This window comes from Cannabis sativa, chromosome 8, assembly GCF_029168945.1.
Source record: "Cannabis sativa cultivar Pink pepper isolate KNU-18-1 chromosome 8, ASM2916894v1, whole genome shotgun sequence".
Taxonomy (NCBI): domain Eukaryota; kingdom Viridiplantae; phylum Streptophyta; class Magnoliopsida; order Rosales; family Cannabaceae; genus Cannabis; species Cannabis sativa.
The window spans coordinates 25,429,829-25,456,864 of record NC_083608.1 but is presented as its reverse complement, the minus strand read 5'-3'; the positions used below and the strand labels follow the sequence as shown (position 1 = coordinate 25,456,864).

Below are 27,036 nucleotides of genomic sequence, written 5' to 3'. Positions count from 1 at the left end.
TAAAACTAGGAACTAAAAGTTTCCCTATCGATAAAAAGTATGGCAATACCCCTAAAAACATAAAAACGAGGAAAACTAGGGTTTCTGAAAATTCCCCAACCGGTAGACCGGTTGCCCAACCGGAATTCCGGTTCTGGGAAATTCAGGACACCCATCCGGAATTCCGGATGCACAACCGGAATTCCGGTTCCTCGCAGGCAGCAACATCAAATTTTCATAACTTGCACAATTCAACCCCAAATCACCTCAAACTTTCCAGACCTGTTCTATACCTTCCCTAGAACATATCCAAGGCATCAAAACAACCCAGAAACCTCAAACATGAAAAATGCCATTGGAGCTCAAGCTTTGAGTTCTAAACTCAAACTTGAGCAAAACCACCTAATCAGCAATCAAACTAGCTTAAAACCTCTTAAACTAGCATAATATAATCTCTGAAAACAAACAAAAACATTAACAACAATACAGCAACAGATTTCCAACAATTTCTTCAAAATTTACATTTTTGAGCTAGAAAAACCAAACTTGAAACAAGGTAGCCTATATGCATTTCTAACAGCTTGAATCACCTCAAATTAACATGCTTACAATCCAGAAATTAATGCAAAAATCACAGCAGCAACCATATATCAAAATCATGCATGCATTTCATCAATTTTACTTAAAATTCAAGAAAACACAAAGGTAAGTTATAAGTGATCCAACCTTGGCTAAGATTACACAAGATGAGTTGAAATTCACAAGGATTAGAGGAGAAAAACCCAGCCCTAGCAGCCAAGTCTTGGCCGAAAAAGAGAGAGAGAGAGCTTGAGAGAGTTCTTTTCCAAAATTTTCTATTTTATTTTTCTAAGTGTTGAAAATGAGAGAAAAAGATAAGTAAATGCCACATATCAACTTACATATCAGCCAACAATTAAATAAAATAACATTTATTTTTCATTTCATAAAGTCACAAAAGACAAAATACTAATGGGGCAAAAAGACCATTTTGCCCCTCCACCATAAAATCACATAAAAATCACTAAAGGGGGTATTTTTGGGAAATTCTAAATTCCCGGCCATTCCCGACATTCCCAATGTCTAAAACCCGTCCCCAAACTACTAGCATACTAAGTTGTGATTTCTACTGAGCCAAACGCCGAGTTCCAAAATACCGGGCACCGGAATTACAAAATAGGCAAGCTACTGAATGACATAAATAACAGTATAATAAATTATTTAAATAGCTATAAATAATTTCATAATTAATCATAAACAACTGCTAATTTCCAAATTAACTAAGCGGGCTTTACAACTATCCCCCCCTTAAAAGGATTTCGTCCCCGAAATCTAACCTGAATAACTCTGGATATTGAGCTCTCATATCTGTCACTAGCTCCCAGGTGGCTTCTTCCACCTTACTGTTTCTCCAGAGAACCTTGACCAATGCTATGGTCTTATTCCGAAGGACTTTATCCTTTTTATCCAGGATCTGCACTGGTTGTTCCTCATAAGTCATATCTGGCTGAAGCTGAAGACTCTCATAACTGAGTATATGAGAGGGGGTCTGAAACGTATTTTCTCAACATTGAGACATGGAATACGTTGTGCACTGCTGATAAGGCTGGAGGCAATGCTAACCGATATGCCACTTGACCTATCTTCTCGAGAATCTCGAAAGGTCCTGTAAATCTAGGGCATAACTTGCCTCTTTTCCCGAAACGTTTAATCCCCTTCATCGGAGATACCCGTAAAAACACATGTTCCCCTACTTGGAACTCAACATCTCTGCGTTTCGGATCTGCGTAACTCTTCTGTCTGCTCTGTGAGGCAAGCATTCTAGCTTTTATCTTCTCTATCGCCTCATTGGTCCGCTGTACTGACTCAGGACCTAAGTATTTCCTCTCCCCTGTCTCATCCCAGTGGATAGGGGATCTGCATTTCCTACCGTACAACAGTTCATAGGGAGCCATTCCTAACGTACTCTGATAACTGTTGTTGTAAGAGAATTCTATCAACGGTAGATACTTACTCCATGAGCCTTCAAAGTCCATAACACAGGCTCTCAACATATCCTCCAATATCTGAATTGTCCTTTCGGACTGACCATCTGTCTGAGGATGGAATGCTGTACTGAATTTTAGCTTTGTACCCATTGCCCGTTGCAAACTTTGCCAAAATTTGGAGGTGAACTTCGGATCCCTGTCCGAAACTATAGACTTCGGTACCCCGTGAAGTCTCACTATCTCTCTGACATATAACTCTGCCAACTGATCCACTGTGAACGTTGTTCTAACCGGCAGAAAGTGAGCAGATTTCGTAAATCGATCCACCACTACCCAAATGGAATCAAATAAACCCGTGGTCCTAGGTAACCCGACCACAAAATCCATTGTAATATCTTCCCATTTCCGTTCTGGTGGGGTTAGAGGCTGCAACAACCCTGCTGGTCTCTAATGTTCAGCCTTAATCTGCTGACATGTGAGGCATCTCGATACGAATTCTACCAAATTCTTCTTCATACCGCTCCACCAGAAGTACGGTTCCAAGTCTTGGTACATCTTGGTGGTGCCGGGATGCAGAGAATAGGGGGTAGAATGAGCCTCCTCGAAGATCTCATTTCCAAGTTCCACACTGTTCGGAACACAAACCCTGGCTTTATACAAAAGCATCCCACTATCTGACATCGAAAAGTCTTTGGCTTGACAAGCCAATACCTCATCTCGGATCTTCACTAACTCCGGATCTGTCATCTGAGCGACTTTTATTCTTTCCAACAGATCAGATTGCAGCGTCAAGTTGTGAAGCTGACCTACCACAAACTCGATGCTGGATCTAACCATATCCTCTGCTAGCTGAGGTGAGATCTGAACCATGCTAGCTACTTGCCCGGGACCCTTTCTGCTCAGGGCATCGGCCACTGCATTGGCTTTTCCGGGATGATAGAGGATCTCACAATCGTAATCCTTCACTAATTCCAACCAACGCCTTTGTCTCATGTTCAAATCTTTCTGAGTAAAGAAATACTTGAGACTTTTATGGTCGGTATAGATCTCACACTTCTCCCCGTAAAGGTAATGCCGCCAAATCTTCAGTGCAAAAACCACTGCGGCCAATTCTAAATCATGAGTCGGGTATCGTTGTTCATAATCCTTTAACTGACGGGAGGCATAAGCGATGACCCGATCGGCTTGCATCATTACACACCCCAAACCCTGTTTGGATGCGTCACAGTAGACTACGAACTTCTCCTTGTCCGAAGGCAAAGCTAGCACCGGAGCAGTAAACAACCTCTGCTTTAGCTCCTGAAAGCTAGCTTTGTACTTATCTGACCAAATAAATCTCTGATTTTTCTTTGTAAGCTCGGTTAGGGGCATTGAGATTTTGGAGAACCCCTCCACGAACCTACGGTAGTACCCAGCTAAACCTAAGAAACTTCTAATCTCTGTCACTGTCTTCGGTCTTGGCCAATCCCTGACGGATTCAATCTTCCCGGGATCCACCTTGATCCCACCCTTGCTCACAATGTGCCCTAGGAAGGACACCTGAGATAGCCAGAACTCACATTTCTTGAACTTGGCATTAAGCTTATGTTCTCGAAGTCGTTGCAGTACCATCTGAAGATGTAACTCATGCTCCTCTTCTGATTGAGAGTACACGAGGATGTCGTCGATAAACACAATCACACAGATATCGAGGAAATCCTTGAATACTCTATTCATCAGGTCCATGAATGCTGCAGGAGCATTGGTTAGTCCGAATGACATAACCAGAAACTCGTAAAGTCCATACCTAGTGCGGAAAGCCGTCTTCGGATTGTCCTCCTCTCGGATTCTCAACTGATGATAACCCGAACGGAGATCAATCTTAGAAAAGACCGTCTTCCCCTGAAGCTGATCGAACAAATCATCGATCCTAGGTAATGGATATTTATTCTTCACCGTCAGCTTGTTCAATTCTCTGTAGTCGATGCACATCCTCATAGATCCATCCTTCTTCTTGACGAATAAAACCGGGGCTCCCCAGGGTGACACACTGGGCCGAATGAACCCTATGTCAAGCAACCCTTGTAGCTGAATCTTCAATTCCTTAAGTTCAGCTGGAGCCATCCTATACGGGGCTTTGGAAACCGGATCCACCCCCTGGTGCCAAGTCAATCACGAAATCAATCTCTCGCTGAGGTGGTAACCCTGGAAGTTCTTCGGAAAAAAAACGTCCAAAACTTCCCGAACCACTCTGATGTCCTCTGGCCAAATGGTATCTGGCCGAGTGGTGTCCACCACCACGGCCAGAAACCCTAAGCAACCGCCGTGCAACAATTCTCTCGCTGACATAGCCGGGATCATCGGGATCCGAGATCCCTGAACTGAACCCACAAATACAAACGGTTCTTCACTTTCCGGTTGGAAGACCACCATCTTCCTTTTACAATCAATGCTCTCCGAATATTTAGATAGGAAATCCATTCCTAAAATAATATCGAATTCGACTAAACTCATCTCTATCAGATCAGCACTTAACTCTCTACCATATATCCTGATCGGCATAAACCTAATCCACCTATTGGAGATAACCAATTCTCCGCCAGGTAACAGGGTTCCAAACCCTGATTCATATCTATCATACGATCTTTCCAATTTTCTAAAAACTCTGGCTGCCACACCAGACATCCTTGACCTAAACACTCATCCATAGGATGCCTCTTACTAATGAGACACTCCAGTAGGAATAACGGGTCTCAACACTACCCTGACGACCGTCTTGATTCTGGTTCCCTCGGAACCTCTTGTTCTGCCTCGAGCCACCGGATGCAGTGGATGATTTCCTCCTCCAGTCCATGGCCGAACCACTACCTCCCCTGCTGAAACCTGACGCAGAAGGGGTAGGAGCCCCGCCACATTCCAGAGTCCTAACTGATTCCACATACATCTAGCTGCGCCCTCAGCTCGCCATGCTTTCTTCGCCATCTCAACTTAGATGGTCTTATCGTCGGTAGTGATCATAAGGTCATACTTGATCTTCACATTAAGTCCATCGAGACATTTTCTTTCTTACTGAAATCGGTTGGCGCAAATCCCGAGGCTAACCTCGCCAACCGGTCGAACTGAGTAATATATTCCGTCATGCTCATATTCTCTCGCTGGGTCAGGTGGGCGTACTCTTTCCTCACGGCGCTTCTGACCGCCTCGTTATAACATTTAACGCTGAAGAGTTCCTAAAACCTTTCCCAGGTCATAGAGATGACGTCATGGATCTGAGACACCATGTCCCACCAGACCAGAGCGTCTTCTTAAAACTAAAAAGTGGCGCTCACCACTCTGTCGTTCCCGGTGACACCCATAACATTCAGAATCTTGGTGATCACCGTCAGCCATTGCTCGGCTTTCACTACATCCGGACCTCCCAGGAAAATCGGAGGTGCCTGCTTCCGGAACCGTTCGTACAAAGGTTCCAATCTAATGGCCGCCACCACTATCTCGGCCTGGGCAGCAGGGGCAGGTGCCACTGGAACTGCAAGAGCACCCTGCTGTCTCAACCTCTGCATCTCGAGATCTTGCTCTTCTATCCGGGTTTGCATTTCCGCAAACCGTAACTTCCCAATTCTGGGCTTCCTGATTGACTTGGGCAGCCTGCGGCGAGTTAACATCCTCCAACCGCAAACCCTGCCCCTGGGACCTCTACCTCGGCCCAAAACACTTGAGGGGAACTGAGCTCCTCGACCTTGATCTGACCCGACTGAGATGCCCTGACTCCTAATATTTCGTCTGGCGTCCATCTAGTCTGAACCGCCTCGAAATCCCGAGTTGGCACTTCAGGTCACGATCATCGAGAGCTTTACTAATGCCGCTTAATTTGGAAATTAAAAACGAAACATGCGCCTATTCTACTATCAGGCTACTAACATGCTTCCTAACAGGCTTTTCTTTTTCATACTGAATAAAATAAACTACTAAAGCAATAAAGGCTTACTGAACCGTGAAACGAGCTAACTGCTGATGATGATTGTACATGTCGTGACGATCTTCGGAAGACAACCTGGCGGCTCTGATACCAAATTGTAACACCCTAACTATCTTAGGCGTATTACGTGATTTTTAAACGTACTGTGCAGCTCGTTGCTAATCAACGAGGTTTATGGAAAAACGTGATTAATTAAAATTTTGCTTTTTAATTAAACTTATAAACCATATTACAAAAGACTCGGGATCCCGATTTATAAAATCATTTACAAAAGTTTTAACTGTTTAACTATTACATAAAATTAAAAGTCGTCTAACGACCAGTTACAAAATTCAGCCTTGCTGTCCCGAGGATCGTACGCTCCAGGCCTAACCGCCCCGACATGTACAATCTCATAAGCTCGCTCACGGTCCATCAGCTAAAGCCTTGCCTTTACCTACACATGAACGTAAACTCGGTGAGTCGACGTACTCGGCAAGAAAAGCATAATAATACTCATACATAATTCTAACTGCCGTGTCCAACACGATACAGTGTCCCGCTATTGCCATGTCCAACATGGTACTGAGCCACTACTGCCATGTCCAACATGGTACTGAGTTCTGAACGTTCATAGGGACGGTACTATTGACACGTAACAACCTGATCGGTCGAACCGGTCATACTCCGGCTGCTGGTCATACTCCAGCCTGTACCGACGTGTTACTATATCCTCCTGATCGGTCGAACCGGTCATACTCCGGCTGCTGGTCATACTCCAGCCTGTACCGACGGGATACGTCAATAGCACGGAACCACCAACCAAGTGTCAGCCTGATCGGTCAAACCGGTCATACTCCGGCTGCTGGTCATACTCCAAATTGTACCAGACGTGACAGGGTTGGATGGTTCGAAGCCAACATACAACTAATGTAATCTAATAGGCTTCCTACATGCTCGCTAAACATGTAATCTACATATGCATACTGTTATACTAATCTTACCTGGATTCCGAATTCAGGTGTGCCGGTCAACCTGACTGGAACTGAAGCTGAGCGGCGGATTACTGGCTCCTAAACCATAAAAATCACAACGCTATAAGTGACACGCTAAATCACTTCCCGGGGACTAAAACTATGAACTAAAAGTTTCCCTATCGATAAAAAGCATGGCAATACCCTTAAAAACATAAAAATGAGGAAAACTAGGGTTTCTGAAAATTCCCCAACCGGTAGACCGGTTGCCCAACCGGAATTCCGGTTCTGGGAAATTCAGGACACCCATCCGGAATTCCGGATGCACAACCGGAATTCCGGTTCCTCGCAGGCAGCAACATCAAATTTTCATAACTTTCACAATTCAACCCCAAATCACCTCAAACTTTCCAGACCTGTTCTATACCTTCCCTAGAACATATCCAAGGCATCAAAACAACCCAGAAACCTCAAACATGAAAAATGCCATTGGAGCTCAAGCTTTGAGTTCTAAACTCAAACTTGAGCAAAACCACCTAATCAGCAATCAAACTAGCTTAAAACCTCTTAAACTAGCATAATATAATCTCTGAAAACAAACAAAAACATTAACAACAATACAGCAACAGATTTCCAACAATTTCTTCAAAATTTACATTTTTGAGCTAGAAAAACCAAACTTGAAACAAGGTAGCCTATATGCATTTCTAACAGCTTGAATCACCTCAAATTAACATGCTTACAATCCAGAAATTAATACAAAAATCACAGCAGCAACCATATATCAAAATCATGCATGCATTTCATCAATTTTACTTAAAATTCAAGAAAACACAAAGGTAAGTTATAAGTGATCCAACCTTGGCTAAGATTACACAAGATGAGTTGAAATTCACAAGGATTAGAGGAGAAAAACCCAGCCCTAGCAGCCAAGTCTTGGCCGAAAAAGAGAGAGAGAGCTTGAGAGAGTTCTTTTCCAAAATTTTCTATTTTATTTTTCTAAGTGTTGAAAATGAGAGAAAAAGATAAGTAAATGCCACATATCAACTTACATATCAGCCAACAATTAAATAAAATAACATTTATTTTTCATTTCATAAAGTCACAAAAGACAAAATACTAATGGGCCAAAAAGACCATTTTGCCCCTCCACCATAAAATCACATAAAAATCACTAAAGGGGGTATTTTTGGGAAATTCTAAATTCCCGGCCATTCCCGACATTCCCAATGTCTAAAACCCGTCCCCAAACTACTAGCATACTAAGTTGTGATTTCTACTGAGCCAAACGCCGAGTTCCAAAATACCGGGCACCGGAATTACAAAATAGGCAAGCTACTGAATGACATAAATAACAGTATAATAAATTATTTAAATAGCTATAAATAATTTCATAATTAATCATAAACAACTGCTAATTTCCAAATTAACTAAGCGGGCTTTACAGAATAAAACAGAAAACAAATGTGTAATTTCAGTTTCATCACAGTTTTTCTGATTTTTTTCGTCATTTTCTGTTTAGATCATTGCAGGTCTTCTTTTCCAGTTGATTTTGCCAGAATTAATGGTTGTATTTTCCTCATTTTGGTTATTTTGCGGTTTTGAAACGATCGAGGTATGTTCATCTTCAACGTTCGCTCTGTACAGTTGAAAACTTAGTGTATGTGGTATTTTTGAAAATATTTGTATGTGGACTTTATAAATGTTTAATGGGCCGGCCCAGAGTATTTTTGTAATTTTTTTTCTTTTTTTTATTTTTCTATTTTTTCCCCAATATATAATGAATATTCTAATATTTTCCTACTTGGTCAACATTTAGATTTACTACTTAAACTTAATGTTCCTCATTACATAATAAACACATAAATCATAGCGATAAATCCTCATTATATGTCGAGTATCATCTTCCATGTATTGCGATATATTCATTATATAAAAATATACTTTATGTGGCAATGTGCTTAATTAAATAGACTATAAACTTTATGTTTATTCTGGTCCTCTTTAATTTTCTCAAATAAAAATTAAGATGCGTATAAATATGAGAAAATATCAAAATAAGAGTTTCATTAATAATAAATTTATTTGTAAAAATTACATAAAGGAACCAAGTCCTATGTTCTCTACAGGATCCTTGAACTTATGAGGTGGTAAGCCTTTTATCATAGGATCAGTAATCATCAATTCAGCACTAATGTGTTGAATGACTATTTTATTTTCTTTAAGACGTACTTTAATAGCTAAGTAATTAATGTCGATGTGCTTCCTTCGACTTTCACTTTTGTTGTTCTTAGTCAAGAAAATAGCAGATGAATTGTCACAGAACATTCTTAATGGCCTTGATATGGAATCAACAACTCTAAGGCCTAAAATAAAACTCTTTAGCCATACACCATGAGATGTAGCCTTAAAATAAGAAACGAACTCAGTCTCTACAGTATAAGTAGTGGTCAATGTTTGTTTGTTACTCCTCCATGACACAGCTTCACCAACAAACATAAACATGTAACTAGATGTTAATTTACGTGCATCAGTACAAACAGTGAAATCTAAATTTAAGTAGCCAACGACTTTTAGATTATCAGTTCGTTTGAACACGAGTTTGTAATCATTAGCATCCTGAAGGTACCTCATAACCTTCTTTGCAACTTTCCACTGTTCTATTCTCGGGCTACTCTAAAATTTTCTCAACACTTTGACATAATAAGCAATGTCAGGTCTTGTGCACACCTGAGCATATAATAGGCTACCAACAACAGATTTATAAGGAATGTTCTTCATTTATTCTCCTTTAAAATCCTTCTACACTAGCTTAAATTCAAATTATCACCCTTATCAATGGAAGCAATGCTCAGTGAACAATCTTTCATCTGAAAACTTTCTATGACTTTATTTATGTAGGCTTCTTGAGATAAACCTAAGATACCTTGGTATTTATCTTTATGAATCTTAATGCCTGTGACATAGGATACTTCACCCATATCTTTCATCTCAAAGTTCTTTAAAAGAAATTGTGTTACTTCACGTAGCAACTCCTTATCACTAGATGCAAGAAGAATATCATGAACATATAAAATAAGAAAGAAAATTTTACTCCCATTATCCATTGATCCATGACATTATCTTTAAATCCAGAGGAAGAAAGGACATAATTATATTTTAGATACCGTTGGCGAGATAGTTTTTTTAATCCATAGACGAATTTCTTAAGCTTGCATACCAAATGCTCACCCTCACTAGAGGAGAATCATTCTGGTTGTTTCATGTATACCTCCTCCTCTAGATGACCATTCAAGAAAACAATTTTTACATCCATCTATTCCAACTCTAAATCAAAATATGAGCAACTAATTCCAAGATGACTCTAAGGGAATTTTTCTTTGATAAAGGAGAAAAGTTCTCTGCATAGTCAATTCTTTCTTCTTGACTAAATCCTTTAGCATCAAGTCTTGTTTTGTATCTCCGAGTGTTTCTAATGAGTCCCTTTTAGTTTTATAGACCCATTTACATCTAATGGCCCTCGCCACATTAGGCAACTTTACAAGTTTGCAGACTCTGTTGCACTTCATAGAATCCATTTCATCATCCATGACATTGTACCACAATTTGATTCTCTCTTGTTCATAGCTTGTAAAAACTTTTTTGGAATATTTTTTGTTCCAATGTCAAGTTCTAGTAAATATAAAACATAGCCTTTATAAACCTTTGATTTGACAAGTCTAGTAGATCTTCTTAAGACTTCACCACCGGGCTCTTGGGGAGCAGCAACTGGTTCAGCAGGTTGTTTAACAATTGCAAGAAACTCTTGAACATCTTGATCTACTAGTTTATCATTACCAACTTGTGGATCTTCAATGAATTGTGGTGGTTGTTCAACATTCATTTGAACTTTAGGGGTACTGACCATTCTCAATCTTGTTCTTTAAGTGGGAGGCTTTAAAGGATCTTTCTTGGAACCTAAGTCCTTTGATTGATCACTCCCATTAATCAAGATATTTTCAAGAAATTTTGCATTCATTGATTCCACAATTCTTGTGTTATGTGATGGACAATAAAACTTGTAACCTTCAGACTTTTCAATGTACCCTATAAAGGATTCACTTATGGTCCTTTGGTCTAGTTTCTTCTCATGGAGTGTATATTCTAACTTCAGATGGACACCCCTAAATGCGTACATGGTTTAAACTTAGTTTCCAACCTTTTTATAATTCAAAAGGAATTTTTGAGATTGCCTTTGTTAGAACTCAGTTTAATATGTACAAGGATGTCCTTAGAGCTTTAGCCACAAGGATTAGGAAGATAAGAGTTTCCGCTAAGCATACTTTGCACCATGTCCATTAATGTTCAATGTTTTCTTTCTACAATACCATTTTGCTCAGGTGAACCGGTAATGTTGTAATGGGAAACGATACTATTTTTGTCAAGAAACTTTGCAAATGGAACAGGTGCTTATCCTTCTTCTGTGTATCTACCATAATACTCTCCACCTCAATCTGATCTCACTATCTTAATTTTCTTGTTGTATTCTTTCTCTAATTCAGCTTTAAATATCTTAAAGACATATAATGCATCTTTTTTGTTGTGAAGTAAGTAGAGATACATGTAGCGTGAGCAATCATCTATGAAGGAGATTAAGTATTTCTGACCATGTGAATCCATGTCTAGACTACATATATCAGTATGTATGATTTCTAATATTTTTAGAGATCCTATGGACACCAGTTTTGATAGACTTGGAGGTTTTCTTGACTTTGTTCCCATTAAATATGTGATTCCAACAAAGTACCCCAAATGTAGAGGTTATGGTCATTGAATTGATATATGTATGACTGGTCAGAAGTGGAAATTGAAAGTAACCAAAAATAAAGTTACTGAAACTGTTGTAGAGGGAAAAGTTACTGCAGCTACTCAAGTATTTGACAAGCATACAATTGTAGCTCCAAAAGTTGTTGAGGAAAGGGAAAGTTCTTCAATGCTAGTCTTGGAAGAGAAGGAAGTTACTCCTGCTCCTCAACAGGTAGATAATACCATACCAGTAGCTGAAAATACGCAACAGGAAGATGGTATAAAAGAGGAAAACAAAAAAAACAAAAGAAAATTCTAAAAAGAAAATGTGGCGAAATCCAAAAAATGTTGGCTAAGCAATACAACAATAAGTTCAGTGTGTTGTAAGAAGGAATTATGACTCGCAATAACCACGGAGAATGTCAACATTCCAAGCTAGAACATTAGGGGCTTTAATCGGAAAAAAGAAAAGCAAGAAAAGGTTAGGGAGTTAATAAATAAAAATAAGGTGGGAATTGATGCAATTTTGGAAACAAAAGTAAGAGGAGATAATGTAGAAGAAATATTGAGCTCGTCTTTTTGATGATAGAATTACTACATAAGCTCAATAATAGGAAGCAGAATTTTGATTTTTTGGCTTAATAAATTTGTTTTTGGAAATTTTAGAAGAGAACTCTCAGTTTGTTCATAGTAAAGTTAAAATGATAGGGTTAATTGATTCTTTTTGCCTAATAATAGTCTATGGAAGTAATATGCAGACAGAGAGAGTTTCTTTGGCAAAGGCTAGATGGTCTATCCATGCCAGTTAAACTTTCGATCCTTTGTGAGGACTTCAACTCAGTAGTTAGCTATGGGGATATTTTTGGAGGGAAATCTGTTAGCTTTGGAAACTTTTGGGAGGAAAATAAATGACTTACTTTGGGTCTGGTAGATGAAATGAAGAAAAGTGACACTCATTATACCTGGACTAATAATCAAAACAATGGGTGAGAATTTACTCGAAGATTGATTGGGTTTTTAAAAATAAGAATAGTTAGATCTTCATCCAAATATTGAGGCTTATTTTTAGTGAGAAGATGAATTTAATCATTATTATGGATTGATTAATCATTTGAAATTGGAGAATTGGGGTTACCTACCTTTCAAGTTTTTCAATATGTGGAGCTTACATAGTGAATTTAAGAATGTTGTTCTCTCCAATCGGAGGAAATAAGCTAAGGGAAGTAATCTAGCTACTCCGTATTTTAAATTAAAAAGACTTCAAGGGGTGCAGAGAAAATTCAATTTAGATCATATTAGGGATGTCAAAGTTTATTATGAGATGGCTCGAGATTACTACAATCAAGCTCACAATAATCTTCAACATGATCCTCATTTTTTGTTGTTACATTAGGAATTAAACCATGCTTGGGAAAAGATGGTTGATTGCAATAGGTTTTTTGAAATTCTTTTGAGAAAAAAAGTAAAATAGATTGGCTAAAGTTTGGAGATAAAAATTTAGCTTACTTCCATGCTTGTATCAACAAAAAAATGTCTAATCGGAATGTCTCTTTCCTTGATAAGCAAGGTCAGGTAGTATATGATTATCCAAAGATGGTCCATTATTTTCTTTCTCGTTTTAAAAGCTTCATGGGAAAACCAAGCATTGCTTCAGACACTATATATAAGGGCCCTCGGTTATCTTTGGAACAGCAAGTGAGATTGATTCGACCCTTTACTATTCAAGATGTTAAAAAAGTTATGTTCTTTATTCCTTACATAAAAATTCTAGGTTCGAACGGGTATGGATCAAAATTTTTCAAGAGCACGTGGAAGGAATTGGGCCAAGAAACTGGCTTTTCTATTCTAAAAATTTTCAATATGGTCTCTGAGGCAATTAAATGAAACCCTTCTTATGCGCATTCCGAAGGTGGAGAATCCATCCAAGGTTGTGGATTACCAAACGATAGCTTGCAGCAAAACCTTGTACAAATGCATCTCTAAGATGGTTTGCACGAGACTGTTTGATGTACTTCTGGGGCTGGTGAGTGATCATCAAGGTGCATCTCAATCACTTGCTCACAATATTCTAATATTACAAGATTTGTTTAAGGGCTATCAAAGGAAAACTATCACTCATTAATGTTTGATGAAAATTTATTTAAGCAAGGCTTATGACACAATTGATTGGGACTTCTTGAAAAAATTACTAAAAACTTGTTGTTTTCGAGACAAACTATGAACTGGATAATGATTTGTGTTCGTAAGTTCAATTACTTGCTTGTGCTGAATGAGAAAGTTCAAATATATTTCAAAGGAGCTAAAGGTCCAAGGCAAGGGGACCCTATCTCTTCTCTAATTTTTGTTCTAGTTATGGCATATCTATCTCAGTCACTCATGTGGGAGGCAAGAGATAAAGTTTTTTCATATCATCCTATGTGTAGAAATTTACAGCTCATTAGCCTCTGCTTTGTAGATAAGTTGATTTTGTTCTACAAAGGGAACATTGATTATGTTAAATACATTATTGAAGCTTTTGCTCATTTAAATGGTTGCTCTAGTCTGAAGGCGAATAATGAGAAATCAATCATCTTATTTTTTTGGTGTGAATGAGTCTACAAAACAAGAAATTCAATAGCTAATATCTTTTAAGATAAGTACTTTTCCCATGAAATATCTTGGTCTTCTCCTTAGACCAACAAAATGGAAGCAGGAGGACTATGAGATCATTCTAAAGAAACAAGAGTTGAGATTGCATACTTGGGCAAGCAGACACTTATACACTTGGGTACGCAGATACTTATCTTTTGCAGGTAAAGCTCTTCTCATTAACTTTGTCCTCATTGGAATAAGAACTTATTTGATGAGCATTTTTTTAATAACCTCAAAAAGTTGAGATAGATCGAATTTGTAGGAATTTTCTTTAGGTGAGAAAGGGTATACAAGCAAGTTGCATATGGTCTCTTAGGAGCTAGTTTGTAAGCCAGGACATCTTGGAGGGGTTTAGAGAGGGCCCTAAATGGAACAAGGCTTCCTTGCCTAAGTACTTTTGGGCAATTACTTCAAAACAATTGGTCTCATGAGCTAAAGTCTGATGTTGGTTGGTACTGGAGGAAGCTCTTGAGACATAGAGAAGCATTTTGTCTGGAAGATATCATACAAGCTGGAAGTAATGGTAATATTTTAATTAGGCAAGTCTATGACAAGCTCATAAATGGATCTCGGTATGAATTTTTTCAAGAATCTTGGTGTAAGCTTTTGGCCCTGAAACATAAATTTATCATGTGGCAAGTATTACACAATAACCTCCTTACAAGAGATAAGCTTGTAAAGAAGCACATCAGATTAGCACAGGTTACAAGAGTGTGAGTGGGACATTGAGGCCCATGCCCATCTTTTTTTTTATTGTCCTTACTCTTAGAGAGTGTTACAACATATCAAGAGTTGGCTTGGAAGTCAACTTTAGCCTAGCTTCTTTGAGGAACTGCTATGCTTGTGTTTAAAGAGCCCGAGAAGGGCTGATTATTGACATTTTGTATGATGTGTTAGGAGGTGCCATATATATCACTTGGTTAAATTAAAATTTGTGTATATTTGTGAAAAAGTATTTGACATTGAGTTGTATAGATAGTTGCATTAAAAATAGTCTAAAAGTTCGATTAAAGTTTGTACAGGAAAATAAATTGTCTAGTCTTGATAGAATTATTCTTTAAAATGTAAGGAGATGTAGTTGAGTTGTTGAAGTGTTCTCCTCTTGTAACCGGTTGATTAATAGAAATTTCATTTCTTGTAAAAAAATAAAAAATGTACATTTCTTAAAGGGAAATATTTTTCTTTTGAATATATATTTAAGCCTCCATGGTCAACCTTAGATAAATGGGCATGTAAACAAAAATAGTATATTTTAAAACTTGACAGATTTATTTGCATTTCGCTAGACTGGAATTTGATCCCTCCATATTTATATATGCTATTTTCATTACATTTTTTTTTAAAAAAAAAAAAAATGTAGCTAACTGTCAAAAAGTAACAATATTAATAGGATGAACAATAATACAATTAAGTATTAACAACAATATGATATATAGGTAGCTTGGCCTTTGGCTTATAAATACATAGAACTTTTTACACGATCAATCTTATACTAGTTTGCACCCTGAACTATACATATAGTCTCATCTCGTAGTCCACGCGTGCCTGGTCAACGTTCGAGGCCTATATATACACTATACAGTATATATATACACACACATGTATAAATATATATGGCACCTTTTGCATCAAATTTGAAACCTGAAGGTACACAATTAGAAACCGCAACAACTTTCTCTCTCTTATCACTTTGTTCCTCTCTGTCCTGTCCGTCTTGTATTCCACAACCTTGATCTTCTTCTTTCCGGCCCCCCAAAATATTCTTTTTCTCTGTCTCGACTTAGCTAGCTAGCTTCTGCGCCCAGTACTACTGAAACACAATATTTATAATTAAATCTCTGATATATATCATATCAGATGGGTTGCAGGGATGGTAATGAGATTACTAAACTGCATACAACTGTTTTCAATGATATGAATAATCATCATCAACTCATGAACTCATCATCATCATCATCTACTTTCCACACTACTTCTAGTACTCCACTAATTAATAATCACTATCCAGGTACGTAATATTAATCATCATTTTTTATATTATTTGTTTTAAAATATAATTAATATTTGATGATGATATGACATAATCAGATTATAGTAATAAGTACAAGATGCTTGGTCCTCTTCATCATCATCATCATCATCATCAGAATAGTAGAAGTAGTAGTGAAGTGGTAGTAGGGGTACCAATGCAAAGTTCACGATGGACACCGACGCCGGAGCAGTTGCTTGTGCTAGAAGAATTGTACCAGCACGGAAAGAGAACCCCAACGGCCCAACAGATCCAAGAGATCACTATTATGCTCCGCCGCTTTGGCAAAATCGAAGGCAAAAATGTCTTCTATTGGTTTCAAAATCACAAGGCCAGGGACAAAAGAAAACGACGCAAATTGTTGGAGCAAGCCGCTGCTCGTTCCCATAATAATAATAAACACTTACTCCTTCCTCCTCCTCCTCAAGGTACATATTCACTTAGTACAATTGTATCAGTGTATGATATGGTACATGACTCTCTACTTAGTTAGATTAATCTACTAATTACATCATTTAAACAAAGTTTATAGTACAGGAGGGGGGACAATCTCTCACAAATTAACATCAATATGTAACTAATTAATATTGTTTTAGCTAGGGCTCAAAAAAATTATATATGTGTGTGTGTGTGAATATCTTTAAGTATAATCATATTATAGAGTGGCAAGTCTATAGGATACATTAATGTGTAGGTATATTATTATTAGTTAGTTGGTTTAAGAAACCTGTACGTACACAACTTGTATATATAATGTGTAGTTTGAATTATTTATTATTGTTATTATTATTGAGTTGTAATATAATTAACCATCTTATTCAGTTTAGTACGTCAAATATATAGCGTGGTCATTTAGAAAAAAAAAAAAAAAAGTAGAAATGTCGACTGTTCTTATTGAGACATTGTGTTGTAATAATACTTGGGATTTACGTATGCTTAAATTTTACAGAATTGTCTTCAGTATCGAGAGTGACTGGTCTTGGAGTTGAGCAGACAAAACAACAGGAATCCATCCCATACATCACCAGAATTTCTGAGGTATATATATATATATAGCCTTATATCTATCTTATCTTTGCTTTTTCTAAAAACATGAATTTGAAAATTGAAAAGTATATTGTTTAATAGACTAGTTTAATTTAATTTCTGAAAATTATCTTATCTTTATCATTCTAGTGTAGAGACCAATTTTATCCATATAGAGACTAACAGAAAAAAAAGAAAAAAAAGGATCTAGAATAATGATAAAGGAAAAAGACATATGCTTTAAAAATGTTGGGAAAAGTAGGTTCAAAACCTGTTTTTATAGAGTATGCTTTATGTAGGGGACATACTTTTATTTTTATTTTGGTTTGTTCTGTGAAATAATAATAATAATAATCACTTTTAAGCCATTTATATATGTACGTTGTCTTTAAATATTTCACACTTTGTAATATTTATCAGGAGTTTGCTTCAGTTCCTAGAGTAGCTATTGAAGTCGAGTGTACAAATAATACGTCATCGGCTCAACTTGAAGAGAAAGAGTTGGGCCTCATATTAAAGAGCAGTAGCAACAACAATAATAATATCATTAGTGAAGAAAGTTATGCCACGTGGAACCCTATGGAAGTGTCCTACTCTTTCCCTCCTGCTAATTTTGTCCTCAATTGGGCCAGGCCCACAGTGACATCATCACAGAGAAAACCTTTATTAGAGAGAACACATGAGATTAGTAACTTTTCTTTAATGCCCAACAACACAGGAGCAAATGATGATGATGGGAGTAAGCAAAGTGTTCAAACTCTTGAACTCTTTCCTCTTAGGAGTGACAATGTGAAAGGTTGTTCTACTTGCACTGACCACACTAATAAGATTATTACTTCAGACACAGGAAGAGACTCAGATTTCAAGCTTTCTTTGGGTTTCATTTCACCCATTAATAATGAATTCAATAAAGAAGTTGCTCGATCATGGCCATGTAGTAGTTAGGCCTTAAAAGGTTGGTGGTGACATGACTTGTTGTGATTGGCTTTACTTTCCGTGTATTTTTCAAAATCGTGGATGAAATATGTACCCACTACACCACAGTCCACACCTACACATACATGGACTGAACTGAACTAGAACTAAATTTATGTAATAAAATTATAAGAACCATATTTCTTCTTTTTCTTTCTGTTATCGTTTTAATAAGATAATGAAATATAAGTGAGATAGATGACTTTGATGACTGATTTCTTTGTTTGAAATTTATGACGAATATTTGCTGCATAAATAGCTTAACTTTTGAATTTATAAGTGATATAGATCAAATAAATTTTCAGCAAAATAAGTACTAAATGTCAATATAACATTACAAATTCTGTTAGTGTATTAAATAGGACACATGTCAAATCTAAATTCTAAATTCTAAATTCTAAATTCTAAATTATTTGGTCTAAAGAAAACAGTATCAATTCCGAATCTTCTTTCAACAAATTTAAAAAAACTAAGTTTATTTATATATTTAAGATACTGACAAAAGATAAAATTAGACAAAAATTGCAATTTTAAGTACATTGAATATTAATGTCGCTAAAAAAAATTATTAAGTTTAGGATGGTTACAAACTCAAATTTTGAATAATTATGCCTTAAATATCCCTTTATACATTGACATTCTTGACTTTGTTCTAAAATAGTGTATATATTGAATAAAACTGTACATTTGGGCAGGCAGTCTTGGCCCGACCTGTTTTTATAAAAGCCTACTTTTTTATGTGAACCGGCCCAATCCATTTTATAAATTAGGTCAGGCCTGGCCCATATATTCAAAGTAAGCCCAACTCGGGCCATACACATAGATTATTAGTATTGGGCCGGAGTCGTATCGGGCCTAAACGGGCCAACTCGATTTTTATAAAATGGCCGACCCATATTTACCAAATGGGGCTAAACGGGCCTATGGAAAATTATTAATTTTTTTTACTTTTCAAATTATATTTTAAAGTACAAGTAAATAATCTCACTTGCGACTAACCTAAATATCTAGTTATTTATGTTTACCGAAGGTCAATGGTGGAGAAAATATACCCCAAAAATTTAAGGAGTCGTGAAGAGAGAGAAAATATCACTTAGAGGAGAGAAGGAAATATCGCGTATTAATTCCAATTAGGTTACTTCCAATTAATGTTTTTTGTTTCATTTATTAATTTACTATTATTAGGTTAATTTCAATTAGTGTTTTTATGGGGTTAAAACTAATTTAGTTTTTCCCATTAGTCTTGTCTTTTGACATGGTTCTTTAGTCTTTTTCTTTTAGTTTTTCTCATTAGTCTTATCTTTTGACATGGTTCTTTAGTCTTTCCTTTTAATTTTTTTAGTTCGAGTCTTGTCTTTTGGCATGGGTTGTGTATATCGAAATCATTATGGTGCTATGGTAGAAGCATTCAAGAAGGAGAAGATTGGATGTGTTCAACCCGAAATTGCTGAGATAATAGACATTAAAGAGGCCTTGAGTTGGATTGCAACTCATTCGTGGGATAGAGTCATGTTGGAAACAGATAGCTTGGTGTGTGTCCAAGCGATTCAGAGCGGTATTTTTATGCCTTCACAGTTTGGTCTTATTGTTCAAGATGTTCGAAATTTATTTTTGGCTTTATCTTTTGTTGATTTGTGTTTTGTAAAACGATCTGCAAATAAGTTGGCTCATTACTTGGCAAGAGACTCTTGTTTCTTTACAGGTGGTGTGCTTCAGTTGGAGGACTATTCCTTTGAAGTGCGTTCTATTATTTTGAACGAATTTATTAATTAATATATTTTATGATTTTTATTCAAAAAAGTACAAATAAATTAATGTTTTAGTTAAAATTAATTTCAAAATCACAAAAATAAAAAGCTACAATTACATGTTTAATAATCAAATTAATATCACCGTAATTGTGGTCCATTACTAAATTTTCACATAAAATTGTACATAATGTTCAACATTAATCTCTTTCAACAAAAAAAAAAATATTCAACATAATTTCAATTTAAAAACTTATATTCGTATCATATTTTTATATGAAAAAATAAAATTACTAAATAAAATACATTTAAATAAGTATATGAAAAAGTAGATGAATTACTAAATAAATTATTATTTTATAGATTTGAATTTGTGTTTTATGTTGAGCTTACATGTCGTGATTCCGTGCTAAGAAATTTGTATTTTTGTGTCGCAATTTCATATTTTTCGTGTCGTATCGTGCTTAAATCTATATTATTCGTGCCGTACCTAAACTCATATTTATTCATGCCATATTATACACATATTTATTCGTGCCGTGTAGGGCTCAAGCCCTTATTCATTCGTGTCCGAATGTACAGCTTTAATATTGAATACAGAAACAATCTTGGTAAAAATAATCTAAACTTTAAGGAGTAAAAATCCAGGCACACCAAACTAGTGTCCTAGTCTTACTCCAACTTATAGTTCATCTTAACAAACACGAGATATGAAATGTTTAAAAAAAAAAAAAAACACACGAGATATGAATGGGTTTCTGTTTATGCTTATATAGCAAACGAGTATGTACTGTAAAGTGTAAAAGTTTATACAGAAAACCACTTTACAGAGATGGGCAATTTTATTAATTTTTTTCTGCCCAAAACATTCTTCATGCAAATTGATTATTACTGTCCAAAAGAAAGAAAGACTAGATGAGCAGTCAACATAACAGGCTAGAGTCCCCACTGGAGCAAACCCTTCAGCTTGAGATTCAGATATCAGCTTTTTTTAACAGATTGGAGATGAGTTCCCGTATTAGATTATGATGTATAAAGAGGAGTTGGCTCTACCTTCCGCTTGATCCTATAAAAGAAAGTCAAGATAAAACAAGTGTGTACTCAATTCAAACAAAAAGTAAAGCTTCAAAAAAGGTAAAGCTAATGTAACATGTAGAAACATAAAAGACGAAGGCTTCAGATACACACAATAACAAATTACTGATAATGAGAACTAGAATAGCCGGATGTCAAGTATCAACTCAATCCCCAACATCTTAAAGAAAGAGGCATAAATGTTAAAGGATTTCACAGACGCCGACAAGATGCTTAACAATATAAATATACATTTCTTAGATAACTCACTCAAAATAAAAAGCAGAAAATGGATCTGCTACTACGCAAGCTTACAAGTAACATTTTTCTTAAAGATGGTAATAATATGTTTACGATTGGTGCACAGTAAAACCAATCATTTTCTTGGTACCTAGAAAACAACTCAGCTGGTTTCTTTATAGTAAATATTTGGGAACTTGTAATGTGTAATTACCAATTATCTTGAGCCCAAGTGCAACCCTCCGTATCTACAATATGCAAGCCATAGGCATGCCTTGATTTAGAAGACTGGTTCTCTAAACTGTTGGGTGCATGAAAAACCAAAAAAAAAAAAAAAGATATTATTGAGACCAATTTTTATCTAATGATAGAGGAGAAAACCCCAACTGACCTCCACAGATAAAATTCAATAAAATTTTTATCTAATGATAGAGGAGAAAACCCCAACTGACCTCTGATGAATAAGATCACCATGAATAACAACCAAAGAACCAGCTTTTACTTCTATAGGCACAAAATCTTTGAGATCATAATCGGGGGAAGGTCGATCAAAGGTTACCCCATTTTCACCTCTGATGAACCGTCTGACAAGGCCATCTGCATAGTGAAAAAAACACAATGTAAAAGTTATATACTGTACATAAAAATAAATTAAAGGAAACTGGGAAGAGTATTAAATACTTTTATGAGATCCGGGGATTGCCCAGAGGCAACCATTCGTTGTTGTTGCATCCTCTAGGGCCAACCACAGCCCTGTGCAAGTTTGTGGCTCAGTATAGATAAACGAGTTGTCTTGATGAGGCACTACCTCACCCCCAATACCTGGTTGCTATAAATCCACAAAAAATCTCAAAATCAAACTTCATGTGAAGAAATTTGTTGTGTTCAATTTATCAAAAATGTCAATAACATATCAAACCACCTACGGAAAGAAAATAGAATACCTTAAATATGTACATAGACTGAATAATAATTGGCTTCTTATAACCCAAAGAACAGAACAAACTGCAAACTTTCTCAGAGTTCGAGAAGCTTTTAAAAACTGGATCAATCTCATGTAATGCTGCGTAAACATATCCAAACTTCTCAAGATTAGTTTCCATAAGACAAAGCAGAAGACAGAAACAACTACCTAGACCTAAAATTTACAGGCAAACAACACAATAACAAGAATAACAATATATAACCCAAAAAGGGGTTGTCAACCTTACCATGGCCAACTTTATTAATGGACAGTTCCTTTGGTTGCTTTAAGTTTCCATCTTCCCCAAAAGCTTTTTCTGCCAAAAAATAACAAGTGGGCAACTTCAATACGATCAGACATAATTATACTACTAGAGAATGATAGTAAATGATCCTGAATTTTTAATTGGCAATCCATATTGATAACTATTCTACCAATATCATAATTATGTTGAAATGTTATAATTTTAACTAATAAACAGAAATTACAGAATCAGCTAATCAAAAATTAAAAAATGGTCAATTTCCAAAAGATCCCCCACTAAATCCATATTTGATTTCTTTTTCTTTCTGTAAAGTATATTTTAACAAAACTATCACCAATCTCGTTTCTTCATTTCTAGTTTCATCTTTGAAAGTCAATGAAAAAGTAGCAAGTAAAACAAGCAAAACCTCACCTTCAAAGAAAAACGAAATATTCTCGGCGCTTTCAAAGAAATAGTCATCTGTCAACTTTTGCTGTAAAGGAAACCAAAAGAGGATTACAGATGATTATTTTCCCTCACCTAATAAATAGTTAATTTGGAGTGAGAACGTTAAGTAAACCTGGTTTTTAGTAGAGAAAATAGAGGCGGTGGTTGAGTAGTCAAACTGGTTTAGCAACTCTACCATTCTCTTCCTCAAGCTCTCCACTTCGTCAGTGCTCGCAAACGATTCCATTACAATATAACCTTTCAATTCAATTATGAAATAAAACAATTAATTCCAAGAGAGAAAGAGAAGAAGAAGAAGAAGAAGAGTTTTAGGGTGAAAAATAGAAAAGAATGGGGAGTTGATTGGGAAATAACGGTTACCATCGGAATGGAAGGAGTGGAGCTGGGCCGGAGTGAGATTGCCGACGATACCCATAACGTTAATACTTGCAATTGCAAATGCAATTGATCGAAACCTTCACCCTAGAATTTGACTAGCTTCGTAACCAGTAACCGTGTACGTACAGAATAGCAGGGTATGCTTACCTAGTATTACTTGCAACTAACAATAAATAGTAATGGTAGTGTTAACCAAATATTTTACATTTAAAATATTAAATAAAAGAAAATTTGAAATTCTATACATAATAAACCCCAATACTTGTTTTCTAAACCTAAATGTTATAGGGAAATTTGATTTTCTATACTTAGAAAATCAAAAAATTTGATTCCTAAACCAATAATTTAAACCCTAAAAAAACTATACCTTTTTTTTCAAAACCCCAAAAATACCCCCAAACTCTCACAGCATCTCTCTTTCTCTCTCTATCTCGGCCGGTCCCAAGAATCCCACACCCCAGGTCCGATGGTCGGACCATGGGGTCCGACCAATCGGACCCATCGGACCCCAAGGTCCGACCATCGGACCTCTCTCTTCCCCTCTCTCTCTCAAATCGCAGGAAAAAAAAAATTTAAAAGACGGTCGGACCCCAAGGTCCGACCATCGGACCTCTTTCTTCCCCTCTCTCTCAAATCGCAGAAAAAAAAAAAATTCACACCGATGGTCGGACCTTGGGGTCCGATGGGGTCCGAGGACCCCAAGGTCCGACCATCGGACCTCTGTCTTCCTCCCTCTCTCAAATCGCAGGAAAAAAAAAGTTTCAGAGACGGTCGGACGGGTTGGGGTCAGACTGGGGTTGCTCTTTCGGGTTGGGGTTGGGGTCGGAGGGGTTGGGGTTCGGGTGGTGATCGGCGTTGGGGTCGGAGGGGTTGGGGTTCGGGTGGTGATCGGCGTTGGGGGGGAGGGGTTGGGGTTCGGGTGTGAGATAGAGGGAGAGAGAGATGATGCAGAGAGAGAGAATATTGTGAGGGGGGTATTTTTGGGGTTTTGAAAAAAAAGGAATAGTTTTTTTAGGTTTTAAATTTTTGGTTTAGGGAAAAAAATTTTTGATTTTCTAAGTATAGAAAATCAAATTTCCCATGTTATATCATAGGCCATATATGACTACATTTCTTTTATCCCCATAATACCCCTCACATTTGAACCAAACAATTCCAAAGCTTCTCTCTTTCTCTCTCGCCCAAACGACACCCACAACCTCCACGGCTCAACTAAAGAGCACCTCCACGACCTCCGACGACCACCGAGGACCACCCAGCCCCCCTCTCTCTTCCTCTCTCTCAACCCGTGAGGACCACCCAAACGCACGGCTCACCTCCACCAACTCCGAGGACCACCGAGGACCACCAACAACCTCCGACGAAGGACCCAGCCCCCCTCTCTCTTCCTCTCTCTCAACCCGTGAGCCTCAACCGAAAACCAAAAAAAAAAAAAAACAACGGGTCCGATGGGTCCGATGGGGGGGTCCGACGGGTCCGATGCTTGCAAGCTAGGGGTCCGACGGGGGTCCGACCGGTCCGATGGGGGGTCCGACGGGTCCGATAGGGCCCGATGGGAGGGTCCGATGCACGTGCGGGTTGGGAAAAATGGGGTTGAGTTATTTGAGGGTTATTTTTGGGTTTTTGATAAAGTGTCATATATTTTTTAGTTTGAAATGTATTGGTTTAAGAATAAAATATTAGAGTTTTTAAAGTATAATTTTTCAAATTTCTCTAAATAAATATAATATACAATTTTATCTCAAATTAGACACATGCCACATTCCCTATTTAATTGATTTGGAAACATAGCTTGTAAGAACAACACATTAGATGAGATATAATTGCTCTTTTATTTAAAACTAGGCAACGATACCGCGCCTCGTGCGGTTGTTTAAAAATCATTTATTTATGTTGTAAAAAATAAAATTTAAATTTAATGTATTAAAATAAAAAAAAATATTAATTAATTAATATATTAATATTCTATGAAAAAATTAAAATTTATAATTTTAATATGTTAAAATGTTAAAATATGTGAAAGATTTAATTTCTTTTATAACAAAATTATTTTAAACTAAATAAACCACAAAATAAATAATTTAAAATTGACAAATTTTAGAGAGTCAACTCATTATCTTTATAATTTGCATTTTACATATAAGGAGTATTGAAAAATAAAAATCCAAAATCTAATAAGTAAAATAAATTTAGAGAAATAGTTTAAACAATAAATATATCGTCAAATATACAAAACAATAAAATCTCTCATATATGTATATATATTTATATGTATGAGATTAGTTATTAAGTAAATATGTTACAGCAACTGGGCTTCCGATTTACTTGCGCTGCATCTGGGATCAAACTAGAAAACTCCCAAGATTAATACACCAAAGCCGGTTCTGCATTGGCAACCTCCTCCAAAGGATTTTTTTTCTTATAAATAATGATGCTTCTCTGGTGGGGGGTCAGCCTGGGTACAGTCTAAGTGCTGTGATAAGATATTCGGAGGGATCGTTAGTGGTGGTGGAAGTTGAATTCACTCCTTGTTGCATCTCGGTCCTGCTGGCAAAAGCGGCTGCCATTTTGCTTGGCCTTCAATTAGCTCTCCGTTGGTCTATCTTCAAAGCTAAAGTGGGCTTTGATAGTCACACCATTATCCAAGCTTTTCGACAGAATGCTAATAACCATACGGATTGGGGACAATTGGTGCAGAAAGCTATTCACATGTGAGATTCATTTCAGTGTTTAGATTTTTTATTTGTTGCTAGAAATTGTAATAATGTGGCTAATAGTCTAGCTAAGTAGAGCCGTTTAGCTCAGACTCAGCTATTTGGACTGATTGTTTACCTATTTGTGCTGCTGCTAATTTACTAGCAGATAAGCCTAGTGTTGCTTAATAAAATTTATCTCTTTCAAAAATATATATATATATTACAGCAACAACAACAACAACAATAATAATAATAATAATAATAATAATAATAATAATAATAATAATAATAATAATAATAGTGAGAATTATAAAAATGAAAAGTCACTATTGATAATAAATGATTAATTAAAAAAATAACTAACACAAATATTAAATTTAAAGAATTAAAATGTAACAAATAATTAATTATCTTTCATTAGCAAATAACATGAAAAAATAGAGAAAATTAAATAAATTCAAAATAATAAAATAATAAAGAACATAAAATCCAATGTATAAAGAATGTCATATGACTTATGTTGTGCTTTACTTTATATATATATATATAAATATTTATATATATATATACTAGAAAAAAGCTACGTGCCAAGCACGTATACTTAGTTTTATGCTAGGTATTTTCTACTTTATTTACAAATAATATAATAAATAATTGAAGAAAAAATATTATTAATTATTGTTTGAAATTATTTTTAATGTATACAATAAATAAATAATACATTTTACATTAATTAATGTAAATAATGGTGTTGCAAATTAAAAAAAATATCTTGAATGTAATATATTAATTTTAAGAAATCTTGATTATCTAACGGCAAATTGTTCTTAAATTAATCTAAAAATAAATTATAAATTAATGTTCAAAATATTTATTGAAAAATAT

General features: G+C 36.2%; 2 protein-coding genes across 3 annotated transcripts; one reads left to right on the top strand and one right to left on the bottom strand.

Annotated features, from left to right (window-relative positions):
* Positions 1 to 15,830: 15,830 nt before the first annotated feature.
* Positions 15,831 to 18,554, top strand: LOC133030217 (WUSCHEL-related homeobox 1). The gene is made up of 4 exons (XM_061102649.1): positions 15,831 to 16,317; positions 16,398 to 16,766; positions 17,288 to 17,376; positions 17,785 to 18,554. The coding sequence occupies exons 1-4, from the start codon at positions 16,167 to 16,169 to the stop codon at positions 18,307 to 18,309; spliced, it is 1,134 nt and encodes a 377-aa protein (XP_060958632.1). The 5' UTR covers positions 15,831 to 16,166; the 3' UTR covers positions 18,310 to 18,554.
* Positions 18,555 to 20,832: 2,278 nt separating this feature from the next.
* On the bottom strand, positions 20,833 to 23,693 carry LOC115712074 (phytanoyl-CoA dioxygenase). 2 transcript variants are annotated; one of them, XM_030640300.2, is made up of 9 exons: positions 23,438 to 23,693; positions 23,190 to 23,314; positions 23,042 to 23,102; positions 22,613 to 22,681; positions 22,346 to 22,464; positions 22,083 to 22,230; positions 21,854 to 21,998; positions 21,616 to 21,702; positions 20,833 to 21,153 (listed from the first exon to the last, which is right to left on the bottom strand). In XM_030640300.2, the coding sequence occupies exons 1-9, from the start codon at positions 23,490 to 23,492 to the stop codon at positions 21,111 to 21,113; spliced, it is 852 nt and encodes a 283-aa protein (XP_030496160.2). In that variant the 5' UTR covers positions 23,493 to 23,693; the 3' UTR covers positions 20,833 to 21,110. The 2 variants fall into 2 exon arrangements, with proteins under 2 accessions (XP_030496160.2, XP_030496168.2); XM_030640308.2 differs by lacking the exon at positions 21,616 to 21,702 and having other exon boundaries at positions 23,438 to 23,614.
* Between the last annotated feature and the right edge of the window lie 3,343 nt (positions 23,694 to 27,036).

Coding starts and splice junctions, on each gene's coding strand:
- LOC133030217 (XM_061102649.1), top strand. CDS start 16,167: ATGGGTTGCAGGGATGGTAATGAGATTACTAAACTGCATACAACTGTT. Junction 16,767..17,287: donor CCTTCCTCCTCCTCCTCAAG/GTACATATTCAC, acceptor TAAATTTTACAG/AATTGTCTTCAGTATCGAGA. Junction 17,377..17,784: donor ACATCACCAGAATTTCTGAG/GTATATATATAT, acceptor AATATTTATCAG/GAGTTTGCTTCAGTTCCTAG.
- LOC115712074 (XM_030640300.2), bottom strand. CDS start 23,492: ATGGGTATCGTCGGCAATCTCACTCCGGCCCAGCTCCACTCCTTCCAT. Junction 22,231..22,345: donor AGTCTATGTACATATTTAAG/GTATTCTATTTT, acceptor GTGGATTTATAG/CAACCAGGTATTGGGGGTGA. Junction 21,154..21,615: donor ACTTGGGCTCAAGATAATTG/GTAATTACACAT, acceptor TTTCTTTTATAG/GATCAAGCGGAAGGTAGAGC.